This window comes from Phyllostomus hastatus, unplaced genomic scaffold (assembly GCF_019186645.2).
Source record: "Phyllostomus hastatus isolate PE091 unplaced genomic scaffold, TTU_PhHast_1.1 phas_contig_477, whole genome shotgun sequence".
Taxonomy (NCBI): Eukaryota; Metazoa; Chordata; class Mammalia; order Chiroptera; family Phyllostomidae; genus Phyllostomus; species Phyllostomus hastatus.
The window spans coordinates 4,621,617-4,638,301 of NW_025333889.1; the positions used below are offsets into that span (position 1 = coordinate 4,621,617).

General features: G+C 58.1%; 1 protein-coding gene across 4 annotated transcripts in view; it reads right to left on the reverse strand.

Moving 5' to 3' along the window:
- Positions 1-16,685, reverse strand: part of DIS3L2 (DIS3 like 3'-5' exoribonuclease 2) — a 269,396-nt gene that overhangs the window by 23,675 nt on the left and 229,036 nt on the right. For all 4 annotated transcript variants that reach the window (XM_045845838.1, XM_045845836.1, XM_045845839.1 and 1 more), the window contains one exon: positions 8,674-8,753. In XM_045845838.1, the coding sequence (XP_045701794.1) occupies positions 8,674-8,753 (80 nt within the window). The remainder of the gene's footprint in view (positions 1-8,673; positions 8,754-16,685) is intronic.

Sequence of the window (16,685 nt, forward strand, 5' to 3'; positions counted from 1 at the left end):
GAAGCAGTTTGACAACTTTTCTCTTGGAGATCGAAGACAAGAGTGATAATTTTGTGACCTTGGGGACCACACATTCAATCTCCTCCCAAGAAACTGGGGCACAGTAAGAACAGCCTGAGCTTCGGGTCCAATACATCGCCCTGACTTCCTGCTCGGCTGTACCAGCCATGAGATCCTTCTGTACAACGGACAGGGCAAAATCTTCACAAGGTTAAAATAAGGAGCTGCAGTCTTGTGATAAACATCCGCTCCTTTTCTGTAAGATAAAAAACTGATTCTATTCACCTGGCTCCTAGCCTACAAACCATCACTGCTGCATTTCAAACTTAAAAGTATTCCCAAATTGAAAGCTCATCGTAGGGACAAACAAAATCAAGTGTGTGCTAACAAAACTTCCAGTGTAAATTTTCACAATCTAAAAATAAGCTTGTGGTAAAAACCCTTCTCACTGAGATCAGGAATAAGACATGGATGCCTACTGATATCACTTCCATTAAATACTGCACAGTGCAATAAGACACGAAAAAGAAATACGCGGTGTGAGAACTGGGGGGAAAAAAGTAAAACTGTTACTATTTGCAGATGCCATAACTGGGTATACAGAAAATAAAAAAGAGTCTACAAATAAATTATTTGATTTTGATAAATAAATTTAGCAAGGCCACTGGAAACAGAGTCAATAAAAATAAGTTATATTTCTATATGTCGGCAATAAAGAGAAAAGGAAATTTATAAATACCACCTAAAATAGTATCACAAATATCCAACACGTAGGAGTAGTCTAAAGAAAGATGGGCAAGACCTCTACCTAGAAAATTATAGAACATTACTGAGAAAAATTAAAGAGGACCTCCAGAAAGACTGTTATATACCATGTCTGTACAGTACAAGACTCACTATCATAGAAGTATCAATTTTTCCAAAACTGAGTTATAGATTCACAGCAATTTCAATGTAAATCCCAGAAAGCTGGGCGCATGTGTGTGGCGACCGACAACCTGATTCTAAAATTTACGTGGGAATCCAAAGGGCCCAGAACAGCCCAGGCGCCCTTCAGGGACGAGGAGAGAGGCGGCAAGGGCAGCCCTGCTGGACCGCAGACGTTTCAGAGAGGCACAGGATTAGGGCAGCATGGCACTGGCACGAGGACAGACCGGCAGAATCAGTGAAACAACACGCAGCACAGCCACAGCCCTGTGCTCACGCGGGCACCTCATTTTTGACGCAGGCGGCGCTGTGGACTGGTGGCCAAGTCTTCTCAACAACTGTGCTGGGTCAATTAGATATCCATCCGGGAAAACAGAGAAACTTGCTGTACCACATTCAAGAACCGATTCTGAGTGGATTAGAGGCATAAAATGTAAAAGGTAATGTAACAGAGCTTGTAGAAGATAATGTAGCAGAATTTGATGGGTAATTTTATGTGTCGACTAGACTGGCCGGGGGTGCCCAGATCAAACACTATTTTCGAGTGTGTCTGTGGGGGTGGGTGTTTGGGGTGTGTTGACGAGCACTTGAGCCAGGGGGCGCAGGCAGGCTGGCAGGCAGGCAGGCGGCCCTCCCCGCCTGGCGTGGGGGCGTCCCCCAGTCTGCTGAGGGCCTGAACAGAACAGAACACACAGAACGGGAGGAGAGGGCGGAGGAGGTCATCCCTTCTCCCCGTCGCGCTTGTTGAGCCGGGCACCTCACCCCACCTCCTGTCCTCAGGCTGAGAGTCACGCCAGGGAGGGCCCCCATTCGCAGGGCGTGGACGCCACTGAATCACACCGCCAGCGTCCCTGGGCCTCTGGCGTGCAGACCGGAGACCACGGGACTCCTCAGCCTCCGGAACCGCAGGAGCCGTGCCCCGAGGACAAATCTCCTCAACACACGGGGTCCGGCAGAGGTAAGGCCTGCTGGGAGTGGTGGCTGGGGTAACAATCATGTGGGTGTAATAACTTGTAGTTTTACTTCGAAAACTTCACCTACAATGTCATGCGGTGTGCTTGGGTGTGATGTTATTATGTTACAGAATTACATGCTTATGACTTTTGTAATAAAAGATGACTTTTGTAGTTAAAGAGGGGTGTCATTTGGGCCGGACGCTGTATACATATCCGATTGTTTCTGTGTCTCTGGGAAACCCTGACTGATATAAACGTGTCTTCAGGATTTTAATATATATAGGTTTCTCAAGGGATTTAATACAGGATTCATAGGGATATAAGAAGAATTAACTATAATGAAAAAATCTGATACACTGAATGACACTGAAACGAAGAACTTCTGTTCATCGAAACCCCACCGAAGTGAGCAAAAAAAGCAAGCTACCACGTAGAGAACATTTGCGACAAGTGAAATCAACAAAGGACTCGTATCCAGAACGAAGAGCGCTGTAAAGGAACAAGAAAAGCAGAAACCCAGTGCGAACCCAGGCAGGGAACCTGAAAAGGCGCTCCGCCGAACGAGCGGCCAGGAAACACGAGGCCGCACACGCTGCAGGTGGGGTCTGCCACTGGCACGGCCCTTGCCAGAGCTGCTCCGCAGCTCCCGTGCAGGTGGACACCGTCCCCGTGACCCGCAGTCTCACCCCTGGTTCCGTGCTCAGGAAGGACCACGTGCACACGTGCACCGGAAAGCAGGTGCGAGCGGATTTGTAAGAGCTCCAGGCGGGACACAACCCGGTGCAGGCCGAGTTAAGGCAGACCGCACACACCGCTACGTGCCCACACAGGGGGAGTCCTGCGGCGGTGAAAACGAGCGGGCCTTCGCCCGACGAGCAACAGAGACAACTTCCCATGAACGCAGAGCTGAGGAAAACAGTTCGACACAGAGAGAGCGGACTGAACGGTTCCGTTCACGTAAGGCGCAAAGCCAGGCGCAGCTAAGCTGCAGTGTTTGAGGTTAAAGGACGGGGTCCCCAGGGGCGAGAGAGAGAGGGTGGAGGGAAGCTCCCTGGGGTGCTGACATGTTTGCTGCCTGATCCGGGGGACAGTCCCGAGGACGGTTCACTCCAGCACTCCTGTGCGCCGCGTGCACACGACTCGTGTACTTTCGTCTGTGCGTCACCGTTCAGAGATGCAGTCTACAGAAACGAGGCTGCTGTCCAGTCTGTTTTCCTGGGTGCGCACCTCGGAGGAAAAGGGTGGGGTGGACGTTGGGTCATAGATGCGCGGAGACTCGGAGCAGGGCGCCTCTGCCTGCGCGCTGATGTGTCTGCGGTGGTTTCTGCCCAGCACGTCCTCCCGCCAGGGCTGCCCCCGGCGTCTTCACACTCTGGTCGGCCCCGGCCTTAGGAAGCCAGCAGGAGCCCAGGAGCGAGTGACGGCCACGGAGGGCTCGGCACCCTCACCCGGCAGCTCGGGAACCCTTTCCAGAGGCCGGTCCAGTGCCTCCCCGCCCCCACACCCCCCTCCCGGCAGCAGGGCGAGGGTGTGACGCACACGGCCAACGACGAAGAACTCCTCCCTGCCCCGGCCACACGACATCTGCGGGAGACCGGGTCGCCGTAGCCCCAGGGCAATGCAAGGGGTACGGAGGCAGCACGCTGACCCGGGCCTTGCCACCCTCCCTGCGCATCGCTCTGTGGAGCTGTCCCAGGCCCGCTCCCTCGGTGTCCTGTGGTGAGGGCCGCCTCCCGGGGAGAGGCTGCTGGGTCCACTTCCAGTTTACAGCTTGCCCTTGGGCAGGACACCTCTCGGGGAATCGCTACCCTCTCTACACAATGCTCTACAGCAGCGTTCTCTCTGTAGAAGTGTTCCTATGCCTGTCCCTTCCTGTGGGCAAAACTGAGGTCACATGAGCACAGCCTTTTCTCATCCAAGATATCACGACTGTCGCCGCATGGAGTGAGGCGACGAGAGGGAACAAAGAGCCACCACGCTCTCTCTGCGTGGTGGGGACGGCGGAGAAACGCATCCTTCACGGATCACCGCCGTGACCCCGGCAACCCGGGCAGGCGACGCCCAGCAGCGAGGGCCGTGAAGGGCAACGGGGGGCTCGCACCCGCACGGCAAGGGGCCCACGCAACACGCACGTTACAGCGGCAGGCTCGCTCCCACGAGGCCGCTTCTGCAGGGCCTGTCCAATTGCATTGCTTCTAATACCCCCCGGAGCCCCCCTCTCCTTGACTTCAAGCTCCCCTCTCTCCTGAGCCGGGAGAGGCACCCTTCGCTCTCAGCGGCAGCGGCAGTGGAGGGTCTGGAGGCCCTCTCCTGGCTTTCTTCTCCTCCCTTCACCCCCCACGGCCCCAACCCCCTCAGCACACCCCCGCACGTCTCGTCCGGTCCTGGCGCCTGCCCCTCAGGAGGCCCGAGCTCCCACGAGCAGCACCGGAGTAGATCCGAGAAATCGGACAGCGAGGCGGAGTTTGGGACTGGCTCACTCACTGCCTGGCGGGCGAAGGGGGCCCTCTTCGGAGGGGTGTGTGGGGACCGGAGGGTCCCTGGCACAAAGCAGGGGCCCCGACTGCTCAAAGCGTCACCAGCGGGGACCTGGGGAAGAGCCCTCAATCACTCTGTGATGACCGGAGCATCCGAGCGCCCGGGAGGCCCAGGTCCGTGGAGCTGGCTGGTTACTGTGAGGCGTGCCAGTGTCCAGCGGGGCGCAGTGACCGTCCGAGGGCCTGCACACGCGGTGGAAGGCTAAGTGGGGGAGCCGAAGGGCCTCCCGGGCAGCGCGCTGGAAGCGGGCCCACTGTGCCCCCCGGGAGGCTGGCAATGCCCCTTCGTCCTGGAAGGCACGCAGGAGTCTCTCCCCCTCACTGAGAGCCTCCCCAACCTGCTTTGCAGCTGCCTGGCCCCTAACGAGGGCCGACTGCCTGGATGACCCAGCCGGGGACGTGCCGGGCCTGACAGGAGATGAACAAGATTTCACACCAAGAGTGAGAACAATTAGTTGCTAATTGAGGGGCTTGATCAAGGGGACCGGGAAATAAGACCAGATGAGCAACAGTTCATTGATTTGGGGGTAATGAGATGTGGGGTTCAGCACCCTGGCAAAGACCCCAGGGCACGGGGCAAACTTGCCGCTGGGTGGCCCTGAGAGGCCTGGAGAAAGTGGTGGCCGAGGCCGAGCCGAGTGGGAGGAGTGGGCCGGCCCGGAAGACGGCAGTGCGGGGTCAGAGAGGCCCAGGGAAGCAGCCGGGCTGGCACGGACGCATCGCTGAGTCCACAGGCCCCAGGACAGAGGGCCTGCGGGGCAGCCCCGTCCGCAGGGCCATCAGAAGCACACGGGGAGATGCCCGCACCATCGGGGAGTTTGGTGGTGGCATCCCTCTGCGGCCAGAGAGGACGGCGGGGGAGGCGGCCGCAGAGGGGAGCTCATGGGCACTCGGGGGGTGGCGGAGCCTGAGACACCGGGGGCCCGAGGTAACACGGCAGGGGTCCCTCTGAACGCCAGGGATGGCTGCTGCCAGGGTTCTTTGACTGCGCGTGTCCAGGGGCCAGCAGGCAAGAGGAGGAGTCACCATGGGGAGCTGACTGGGGTGATAAGGCGGGAGGCACTCCGACTGAGGAAAATCAGTCCCGCAGGAGCTCACCCCGATGCTCTAGGTGCTGGCTACTAGCTCTGCTGGTGAGTCACCCAGCGAGCCAGGAAAAACCAAACTCTTCAGTTTCAATGGCTGAGCAAACGAACCTGACCCCAGAGTGAGGTGGAGGTGGGGCGCAGGCTGCGGGCATCCGGGGATCTCTGGCCCGGGCCAGGCCCAGTGCTGCAAGGGCAGGCGCCACAGCCAGACCTCCGCAGCGCCTCCCAGCTTGCCCAGCCCCCACGCCACGGGGCGCTGCCCTCTTCAGGTCTCTGCCGGGTAGGCTGCATGCAGGGCGACGGTGTGGCCTGCCACAGAGAGTGGCCGCACTCAGATTCACACCGGCACGTCGAGAGCGTGCTCCACCAGACCAGGCTGTCTATCCACCCACCCAGGGGTCTGCAGGGACAGAAACCCCAGGGTTTCCAGACGGACGGCTCCGAGGGCAGGCCAGCTTAGAGGGGGCCCGGGCGGTAAGCGGCCGAGACGAAGGCAGCGGGTGTGACGGCACAGCTGGGCTCCGGCATCTGCCAGAGCCGAGGTGAAATTCAGGCTCTGCTCTTGACCACGGCATGACCTTGGGCAGGCAAGCCTCCTGGACTCCCAGCCTCCGTTTGTTTCTATTTAGTGACCCGTGAGGCTGGGGCCGTAACGCCTGTCCTGCGCGGTTCTGGAACTGGAAGCGACCTGGGTAAGCCCGTGGCCGGCGTGGGCAGTCAGGAGGTGGGGACTCTGATCACTCCTGTGCGCCCTGGACCGGACACACTCGCGAGGTCATGGCCGAAGTGCGGCCTGACCACCCAACTCGGCTCCTGCAAGTTCGCCTGGCACATTTAATGCTTCTCACTCTCAGGCAGACAATGGCAGGCAGTTGACGTAAACAGCTATAATTACTGCTCTACCCAGAGGGTTAAACCAAATTTTTACAGCTTCCTCCTTCTGCGTGTTGGTTCTTCCGAATCCATAAACACCCCAGCAGGCGGTGTCCCCTGGTGTCGTGAGTTACGTCACCCTCACCGTAACCCTGCAGCGAAGGCAAAGTCAAAGGCCAGGGAGGGATGTGACTCCCGACAGTCAGGTTCTCGCTCCGAAAGGACGAAATTGGGCGCCCCCACCCCCTTCACCCAGCATTATTTGCCAGGTGCGGGGCTAGTCACTAGGGCTGCTGAAACGAACAAAACAAGTCGTGGTTTCAATAATTAATTATTCCACGTTAACATCGAGATGTCAAGCTAATGTCTCTCCTACGTAGAACCTCGACTCCCTGCTGCTGCCACCTCCACGTCATTCGGTCCCTCAGGGCCCAGGGCAAATGCCCCCACTTCCTGAACCTCGCTACCACACCCATCGCGGGATGCAGGCACTTCTGGGGAAATGACCCCGAAAGCAAATAGGGGAACACAGGGCGGAGCCTGGGGGAGAAGAGAAAGTCACGGTCAAGCTCATGGAGTTCTGTGTGCGTCCCCTCACGATGCCCGAGTGGGGAAAGGAGTCGGCCTTCGGACAGCGCGCACTGCACACAGCTGAGGGCCGCCCGAGACGTGGGCACCGGCCTCCTCCCGAATCAGCGCTCTGAGGGCCGCCCGAGACGTGGGCACCGGCCTCCTCCCGAATCAGCGCTCTGAGGGCCGCTGCATCAGAGCTCACGGACGCCGCTGTGCTGGCGCCACGACAGCAGTAGGCAGCACAGGGTGGCGCTGATAGGCAGGGTGGCACACCAAGCAACATACGGCTTCTGTTTCTCCTCTTCGCCAGCCCTCGGCACCCAGAGACTCGCTAAATTGTCCCTGCCCTCCCTGGACCCCAGACAAGTCCAGCCCACGTCTCTGGGGATGACAAGAAGCTGAGAGGGCAGCTCCGACGCCGTGGCCCGCGCAGCTGGAACAGGCGGACCCGGAGGTGGAGTGGTGGTGCGAAGGACTCGCGGCCAGCCTTTCCTAAACGATTGGCTTGGTGGGAGCTGAGGGTGCACACGAGCTCACCGTGACTTCCCCCTAAAGATGACCACCCAGGTAACAGCAATGCCCTGAAATTACCCCGAGTGGGGGGTTTGATTGTGAAGGCACCCAGGAACCATCTCGACCCTGAACAGAGCGAGAGTTCCTGAGAAAGACATGAGTTTCTCTTCTGGAAGCTGGCATACACCCCCACCGGCGTGTGCCCGCTGAGCTCCTCCGCCGGGGGAGACGGAGCGGCCTGGACACCCCTGACGGGCAGACCAGGGCGTGCTGTCCTCGGTCTGCACCAGGACTACTCTCGCCGCTGCCTGGGGTTTCCAGCGGGGGCCAGCTGGGATGACAGCTGATGATGCTGCCGCTGCCTCACACAGCTGTGGCCAGTGACTGTGGCCTAGTCCCCTAGACGTCGGCTTCTGCAACTACATCAGCAGTGAAAGCAAACCCCAGTGCCGGCTCCGGCAGCACCTGTGCGCGAGGGGACTCTTCGGGTCGTCAGGAGGATTAAACTGGACAGCGAGAGTGATGTCCCAGGACTGCACCTGACACCCAGCAGAGGTCCTCAGTGGTGGCCGTCGTCATTACTCATCATCACTGCCATTGTCATTGCCATCCTCAGGGCGTACTCCCTTTGCCTCCCTCACTACCCCTTTTCCTAGCTCAGGGACAAGAACACACTGGCCCGGAAGCACGGTGCCAGGGAGAACGGTGGGGCTAGGGACCTAGGCCAGCTGCCGTGTTCCCGAGAAGGCCTCTGGGTCCAATCTCCAGAAGCACCCAGAAATCTCCAACCACAAAATTCACAAGGCGGACTGTCGCCACAAGAGCCGTACGCTCCAGTGCAGTCCCACAGAACTGCAGGGCAAGCCGAGGCCCACGGCGAACCCAGTCAGCTGGCACGGGGCGGGGAGGGGGGGGGCACGACAGAGTGGGGGCGGGCTGGGGGACAGCGGGAGCCCAGGCAGGAAGCTCCGCTTTGGGGCGGACCTCACAACTGCTCTCCTGCAGGCACTTCGAGTCCTCTGTTCAGGGCCCAGAGGGGTGGCACGGGAGAAATACTTTCCTGCCGCCTACTTCCCGGGACAGTCACAGACACTGGGACTCCCTCCCTGACGGTCCCTTTGCAGGGGGAGCGCAGGGTAAGGAAGCCCGCAGGCGCTCCCCCTGCGGGACAGGGTGAGGGGACGCTCCTTCCGCCGAGGGGCTTACTTGTTGCTGTCGCGGTACTCGTAGATGTAACAGCCCTGCGGCAGTCCGGTCTCGTGGTCCAGGGTGAAAGCAAGCTTCAGCTGAGTAAAGAGAGGAGAGAAAAACGAGTAAGTTTTAGGTAGAATGCTCTGTACATTGTGACAGTTGAAATGAAAAGGAAAAAAAAAAAAGAAGCAAAATCACACTCCCTCCAGCTGACGCGCTGTGGAGAGCCTGGGCGAGCCATCGCCGGGAAGAGCCCGTGCCTCACGGGGAGGCGGCTGGCGGTAAGGACTGTTACCAGGACGCCGCCTGCTCAGTCGGCACGCAGCCTGTTGCTTACGAAGCACCTGTTTTGCGACCCTGAGCTGGCTGATGGGGAAGGAACGGTGACCGGCTGCAGGAAGCGGCCTCTTTCACAGTCTATACACAGCACAGGAGATGGGCGGCAACGATCCCATAAGCTAATGAATGCATATACAAGACCTCCAGTTACAATAGGTCCTCCAGTGCAGGGCAAACCTCCCACGTTTCTCCAGAAGTAAATGAGTGGACCTAGACTCCTGGGGATGAGGGAAGGGGGAGCTGCCTGGACCGAGGGGAGGGGGGCGGAGAGCAGAGGGCCTGGTGCAGGAGCTCCAGAGCTGAGGGAGGGCGGCTAAGCCAGCGCTCGCCACACCCAGGGCAGTGACGGTGGGGAGAAGGCCAGGGCAGAAAATGCACGACCTTCTGAGCTACATGAGAAGTTCTGGTATCGCCTTAATAGCAAAGGAAGGACTCTGACACGTTCTACGTTAGGGGTGGATGACACGGGCAAAGTTAGACGTTGGCCAGGGAGACCGCCAACGCAGGAGTCCTGCAGGAGGCTACTGAGAAAAGCAGGCAAGCGATGATGGAGGCTGGGAGGGGAGGGCGGGCAGGCAAGAGGGCCACAAATGATCAATTTGAGATTTATCTTTGAAGTGAACTTTTAGAAGTAGAATCGACAGGATACACTGATGGATTTGAGGTTGGGGCGTGGTGAGGACAAAAAAGGAGAAATCAACGATGGTTTGATTTTTTGATTTGAACAACCAGGCAGGTGGTCATTCCATTGCTGGGTGGGAAGACTGAACTTAAATGTGGATAGGAAATCAAAAGTTTGGTTTTTGGACATGTTAACTTGGAGGCACGCATGAGCTCTCTCTGATTAGGAAAGATGGCGAACAAGAATTCTGGTAATGAGCCCTGGCTGGTGTGGCTCAGTGGATTGAGCACGGGACTGGGGAGCAAAGGATGGCCAGTTCAATTCCCAGTCAGGGCACAGGCCTGGGTGGCAGGCCAGATCCCCAGTAGGGGGCGCACTAGAGGCAACTACACATTGATGTTTCCCTTTCTTTCTCCCTCCCTTCCCCTCTCTCTAAAAATAAAAATAAAAATAAAAATAAAAATAAAAGAATTCTGATAATGAAGTCTCAGTTTCTTTCTGGATTCCCGAGTGGGGCCGGGGTGGGGAAGGGAGGCTCAGGTGAGTGTGGGACTCCGTCTGTGCCACCGGGAAGCCAGGGCTCAGGGAGGTCCCGTGTGCCTCACTCTGGAGCCCGGCTGGCCATGGCAACGTTAACATTTCCAAATGCAGAGCCAGTTACTAGATTTACAAAGTCACTGGACTTTCAAATCACTAGGGAAATTTTCACTAAAATTAACTGCACATTAGGAGGATACATTAATATAACTTTTTTTCGTAACTGCAAGGCTGTTAACATAGCTAGTGATCTGCATCATTGGGTGCTGGACGATTTCTCTCCTCCTCAGAGGGAAACGAGCCTGTGGGAGTGGCCTGTCCTCTTACTGACCCAGATGGAAACGCAGAAACAGAAGCAAGCCCTTCTTGACCACCAGAAGCCAGAACTTCAAGTCAGAGGCGCCTTTTCCCTGCAGAGCACCGCTTGGTTCTTCCCAGCCCTCCTTCGGTAAAACAGGAATAATTATTTTTAAAAACCTACTAAAATCACCCTTTTCTCTTTACCGCCCTCCCCCACCTCTGCAGCTGAGGTCAGGCCTATGTTCATCTGGTCTGTTCCAAAGACTGACTGCTTAGGAAACTTTAAATCTTTTGATCCAGTGACTCAGATTATGAATTTATGGCTTAGAAAAATTATTATGAATGTAGGAGGAAAACTTTCTGTCTTTGTAAAACTGTTCACCTTAGTATTATTTGCTGGAAATAATCTAAAAGACCAGCAAGAGCAGAACGGTTAAACAAACCAGACCAGAGTCACATGCAGAAGAGCACGCAGCCACTGAATAGTGTGCAGCCGATACACTACTTACGAAGAGTTTTTATTAACCCGGGAAAAAGATCTGGATTAGAGGGAAAAAAACCCAGGATGCACACTTACTGTGAATAGGAAAACTATGTAACTAACCACAAAGGCTGCACAGAAGACAGACTGGAAGGAACATCAAAATGGCGAGAGCAATTGTCTGGCTTTCTTTGAGCCTCCATCAAGCCGTGCCCGGTCCCTGCCAGCCTTCAGGGCCTCCGCTGCTTTGTCTGGTGACGGCACATCCTTTCTCTTGAGGACGGTGACACATGCTCATGTCCACCCACTCCCTTGGCTCTTTCCTACTTCATGCTCCACAACCGGCCAAGCACCTTTCTGAAACACCAGCCCGACGGGACTGCCCTCTGTAAGTTCCTGGGACAGCTTCCCGCTGTCCGTACGTCAGGTGTCAACAGGAATCAGACACGGCCTGGGCTCCTCGGGGTCGGCGGCTCGCACGGACTGCAGCGGGCAGATGCGCGAGCTGGGCGTGCCCCGAGGAGGGCGTGCGTGCAGGAGGACCTCAGAGTAGAAGACGGGACTCCTGACGAGGAAACACGAGTCTGCCGGGCAGGAAAGGGCGCCCCACCCTCCTCCCGCTGCGGAGCAGAGTGCTCTGCACCCCTCCTACGACCCACAGCTCCAGCTCGCAGCAGGACTCTGGGCCGTGCCATGCGCATTCACACCGTGACCTTCCTCACGCGGAGACGGCTTCCCGGGGAGCCTTCCTGCTCACCCCAGCAGGGCTCCATACATCCTTAGAGCTCCTGTAAAAGTGCGTCTTTTGTTCCTCACGCCCCCCGCCGTGACCGGAGCCAGGGCCTCTCCCCCCATGAGCCCAAGGGCTCGGGGCGGGTAGCTCTACCAGGTGCCCAGAACACTTGGTGCCCGTATCACTGCCACGGTGGATGCCCGATGCAGGTCGGCGGGCTGAACTGCGCAGAGGAGATTTAGAACACTTTGTCCACCTGTTGCCACCTCCAGATACCTGATGCACACACGCAGAGTCACGCCCCCCACAGGCTCCTGCGCCCCGTGGCGCGCTGTGACCTGCCGGAACAGATCTCCAGTCCCTCAGTCTCGCCGCCGAGTGTGCCATTCCTCCTCTCACTTCAGGGAAGAAACTTTGCCGCACACCTGCCCCCGTTCAGTGACTGCCACCCGACGACAGGCAGTGGCTCAAACTCTCTCGTGCCCAGGCGGCCCATCTCCCCAGTGCCTTTGAAGAGGCACCCTCAGCCCTCAGCCAACGGCAGTCACTGAGCGCGTCCTGCGAGCCAGGCGTGGCGAGGAAACAAACAGTCAGGCCCCGGGCTGCATCTGTGTCGGCGCCGGCTCTCACTGAGGCCTGCGGGGACCTGCCTGCAGAGAGGCTCAGCCTGGAAAGTCAGCCTGCAGCATGACAGCCGCCTGAGCCATCAGGAGGTCTCTCCTTCTCTCCCCAGAGGCAGCCGTGACGTCCAGCAGGACAAGGGCTCACCCCCGTCCACCTGCCCGCTCCGACGCCACGACAGTCCTGACAGTCCTGGGACTGGGAGAGGCCGGAAGGCAGCGAAGGGCCCAAAGGGCCCCGCAGAGCAAGGAGGCCTCCAGGCGGGTCCGGGCAGAAGAAAGGCTCTCTTCTGGACACAGGACAGGCCACCCCTTGGGCAGGGAAGGGAAGAGCCTTCCACTTCCAGGAGCGCACACCAGCTTACAGAGGAGGGCAGGCCGGGGCAGCAGACGTGTGAGACTCCTGCTGGGACCGCTTCTGACCAGCTCTCCTGCTCTGGGGGCCCAGGCATACGGCAGTGTGGGTGAGCCGAAGCGTCTGGGTGAGTGGGACGGGCTATAGGGCCCTTGGGGAGCAGAGCCCTTCCCTGTGCCCCGTGGGTACACGGGTCTCGGCCCTGCTGGGGTTTCCTAGGACCACCAGAAGCCTCCCTGCAGTGCCCCCCTGGGCTGAGGGGGGGTGGACGAGAGAGGCAGGAGGGCCATCCTCCCGGCAGGCAGCAACAGGTGAGCAACCAGTATGACCGAGTCAGGACCAAGTCTCCCTCGGGGTTCTCGGACGTTGCTTGAGGAAGACCCTTCAGGTGAACCTAAGGGGAAGAACAGCTGTTCCGGGCTAAGCAGGAGAGGGGTGCACGGAGTCACTGAATGTCACTATGAAAGGAAATGTGACCTTACTTTGGAGGCCAGCCCACATGGGCCAGATGACATTCATGAGGCTAACCAACAAAGAGTGCTGGACGGGACAGGACAGGTGGCTAAGGGTGGTGTGCCAGGTGTTCCCCTGGGCTCTCGAGCATGTCCGCCTTCAGTCTGTGCAGGCGCACGGCTGGCCTTCCAAACAGCCACATTCCCGGGGAACGTGAGGTGCAGGCTCCCTGACACTGAACCCCACTGGCTAGGGAAGGCCCCAGCTCGGAGCTGCTGCTGCCTTTGAAAACACCTGGCCTGACCTCGGACAGGCAGAAAAAATGCATTAGGAAGTTTAGGAGTTGCCTGTCTTGTCCACAGAAGCTCCAAGGTGACCCCCGGTGGGCAACCAGGCCTTGGGCCATGGCCTGGATGGTGGCCGCAGAGCCCGGCTCTGAGTCCCTCTCACGGGGGCCTGAGAGAGGGGCTGGTAAAAGAACAGCGACAGTTCTGTGGCCAGGCTTGCTCGAGCTCAGACTGGCCTGGGTTCTCCGGGAGGCCTCTGTGAGCTTGCTCCAATCTGCTAGCTATTAGGACCAAGGTTCAAACGCAGGTCAGGGACCGGCCTGGGAGGCCTCCAGCCGCTCCACGGCCGGCCGGCTCTTCCCCGCACAGCGCGCTGGCCTCGCAGGGCGTCCAGCCCTCTCTCCGGCGGCAAGTGGCAGGTCCCGACCCGGCTCAGACACTTCAGGTGTGCCGTTCACGGAGAGAAAGGTCACTTCTGCCTGAGCCTGGTCTTGTCCCTGAGAGTCTTGTTAGAAGGAACTCTTCACATTCTCAGAGGTGATCTTTGGTTTTTCTTCTTCAGTTTTCCTTGTTTGGTTTGGATTCCCTGAGCATTATTTCTTTTTTCCCATCTCCTCTCTGCTTTCTTTTATAAGACAAAGATGCTGTGGACTTGGCTCTCGCCGGGCTCGCAACGACTCTATGGCAATGTATTAGGTTTCTCTCTCCTAAGTCCACTGAAGTCTTTTTGGACTTGGAGAGAGCTTTTTAAGAAAGAACTTGCTCATTCAGCAGGATTTTCCTCCCCACCCCGGGCTTTGGTTCTGACCTGGAAAAAATAAGAGTGAGAAAGAGCGAGAGAACCCTGCAGCCCTGACGCTCAACTTCGCAAACCACAAAACAGAACCTCGCTCCAGTAACGTAATCACGGAGCTTTCTGGCACCTCGGTCTTTCAAGAAAAATACATCCCCCCGCTGGCACGGGGGCCCGCCGAGCTCGGGGCTGTGCGGCATGGAGTCCCCGATTCATCAGTGCTGGAACGTCTCCGGTGGGGCTGGCCGCTCCCCCTGGACGCCGCCTCCCCGCGGCCCCGTCCGCAAGCCCCGCGGCTGTGTTTTCACTTAGGGCCGCTTCTCCCGGCTCCACGGCGCCCTGTTCCAGAGGCTTGTTCTGCTCTCATTCAGGTCAGAGATGACGGCACAAGGACCCTTCCGTGCTGAGGCCTCACTCACTCAGAAGGAACACCGCCTGTCCCTGAGCCGACCGTTGGCCCACAGGGAAGGCCCTCTTGGCGGGGGGCCCCGCAGAGCCCACGCCTGCTGCTGGTCCGTTCTCGGTCTGCCCCCATCCACTGGCCAGTCCCTGGGGAGAAGAGGCCTGGCTCCCCCTGCCCGCCTGTCGGGCTGCCTGCCCTTCGGAGGGTTATTTCGTCGCTCAGCAGCAAGGCTGGGGCTGCAGAGCTCCGCGGGCCACTGCCCCACAGCAGCTCTGCCTCTGTTACCGGCTGAGAACCACCCAGAGTCGCTCACTCCCCACCCCGGGGTCTCCTCCAGCAGAACGGGCGTTCCCTGGCCCCAGCTGTGCTGACCAGGCCTTACCTGGCCACAGCACCACGCTGTTGCCCCTCACGTTTCTGGGCGATGGGACACCAGGGACGACAAAGCATGGTGAGCAGGTTTGCATGGGCCACAGGCAGCCCGAGGCAGGGACTCGCAACCTGTTGGCTCCTCCTACTCACAGCTGAAGCCGTTTTGAGGATTTTCGTGGCCAAAGACGGTGACTGTGCTGGTACGTTACCAGATCAGACCCTTCTCCGCTCAGAGCTCTGCGGCTCAGGACAACCACTGCTGAGACTGGAGGTGCCCAAAGCTGTGTCCACAGCACTGACTGCGGGGACACACCTGGCCCCCCGGCAGGGGAGAGATGTCGTCTGGGTCCCTCTGCATTTAGGAGATACCAGCCCTGCTGGTTAGCTATCTGCCTTCCGAAGCGTGGGGCCCGCCCCACACGGCGCAGACTCCGCACCGCAGACCTCACAGGGCCTGCAGTGCCCGAGTCTGCCCCGCGCTTCTCTTCCACACGCTGCCCGGAAGGGGGAACCATGTCCGCAGCAGCCCCGTGAGAGGCCAGCTGCCCACACAGGGAGATGCTCTCAGCTCATCCTTGAGTCCAGTGAGGCCACGGGAAAGCCACGTCCATGGACGACACCACCTTGTTCACCAGCTCACTTGCCTTTTTCAAGCTGTTTAATCATCCTTCCATTTTCACCAAAGTTTAAGAAATAGCCTTACAGAACCTCTTGCTTCATTCTCCATAAACGTGAAATCTGTCCACTCTAACATCTAAGTCCCCAACATCGAGTCTTACGTGAGAGCTGGAAAAAGTATCCCCTGACTTCCAACGAGGTTTGCTGTAAGAAATGACCTCACGAAAACCCTCCACTCCCCCGCCCCCAAAGCAGGGTGCTTCTGCCTCCTTGTCCTGTTCTCACTGTCCTTCCTACTGCACTCGTCTCATGGGTCATTTCCTTCGTTGCGAGTTTGCTCACATCCTTTCTGGAGACAGAGAAGGGTGTGCATAAATACAGTAAGGGTCTTCAAAATATAAGCCAAGCGTACGTAAAACTGAGAGCGAGGCAGGTTGAACACAGCCTGTTAAACCACGACCGTGGAGGAAGGCCCCCCCGTCCACGGGAGAGAGGAAGTGGGGTAGTCTCCTGCGGTCCTCAGAGCCCCAATCAAGCTGGCTCTGCTCTCGAAAAACCGGGAGAGAACAGAATGATCTTCCAGGGAACTGGCCTCAGTTTCCAGGGACGTGAGGAGCCGGGAGTTACGTAAACGCACGCTGGGAGCCAGCAGCGCCAGGCCCGCCGCCGCCGCTCCCTCCCGGGCTCCAGGGGCGGCGGGGCTCTGCCAGCCTTAGCCCTTCCACCTGCACAATGGAGCTCAGCTCCCCTGTGGTCGTTCTCGGGGCCTGTCTGGTGGATGAATGTGAGCTGTACTGTTTCTGGGTGTACTGGAAGAAAGCGTTGTAATGTGTCCCCGCTCTATCTGTGAGAACAGAAGCTCGGAGGGTTTCGGAAGGACCAGGGCTCGCATCCTGAGATGTTTTCACGAGAACGAAGTGACAGCTGAGAATTAATTCTACTACGTAAGGCTGTCTACGTAGCCAAGAGCAAGTGTCAAAGTCCATGACATGATGCCACGCTAATTCTACTTCCTTCCTCCCAGACAAGGTCAAATGTCCGGGCAACATATGCCAGGACCCCACTCGAAGGTTTTTTCTGGTTCCACAACTTGGGTTCAACTGGCAGCACCTGC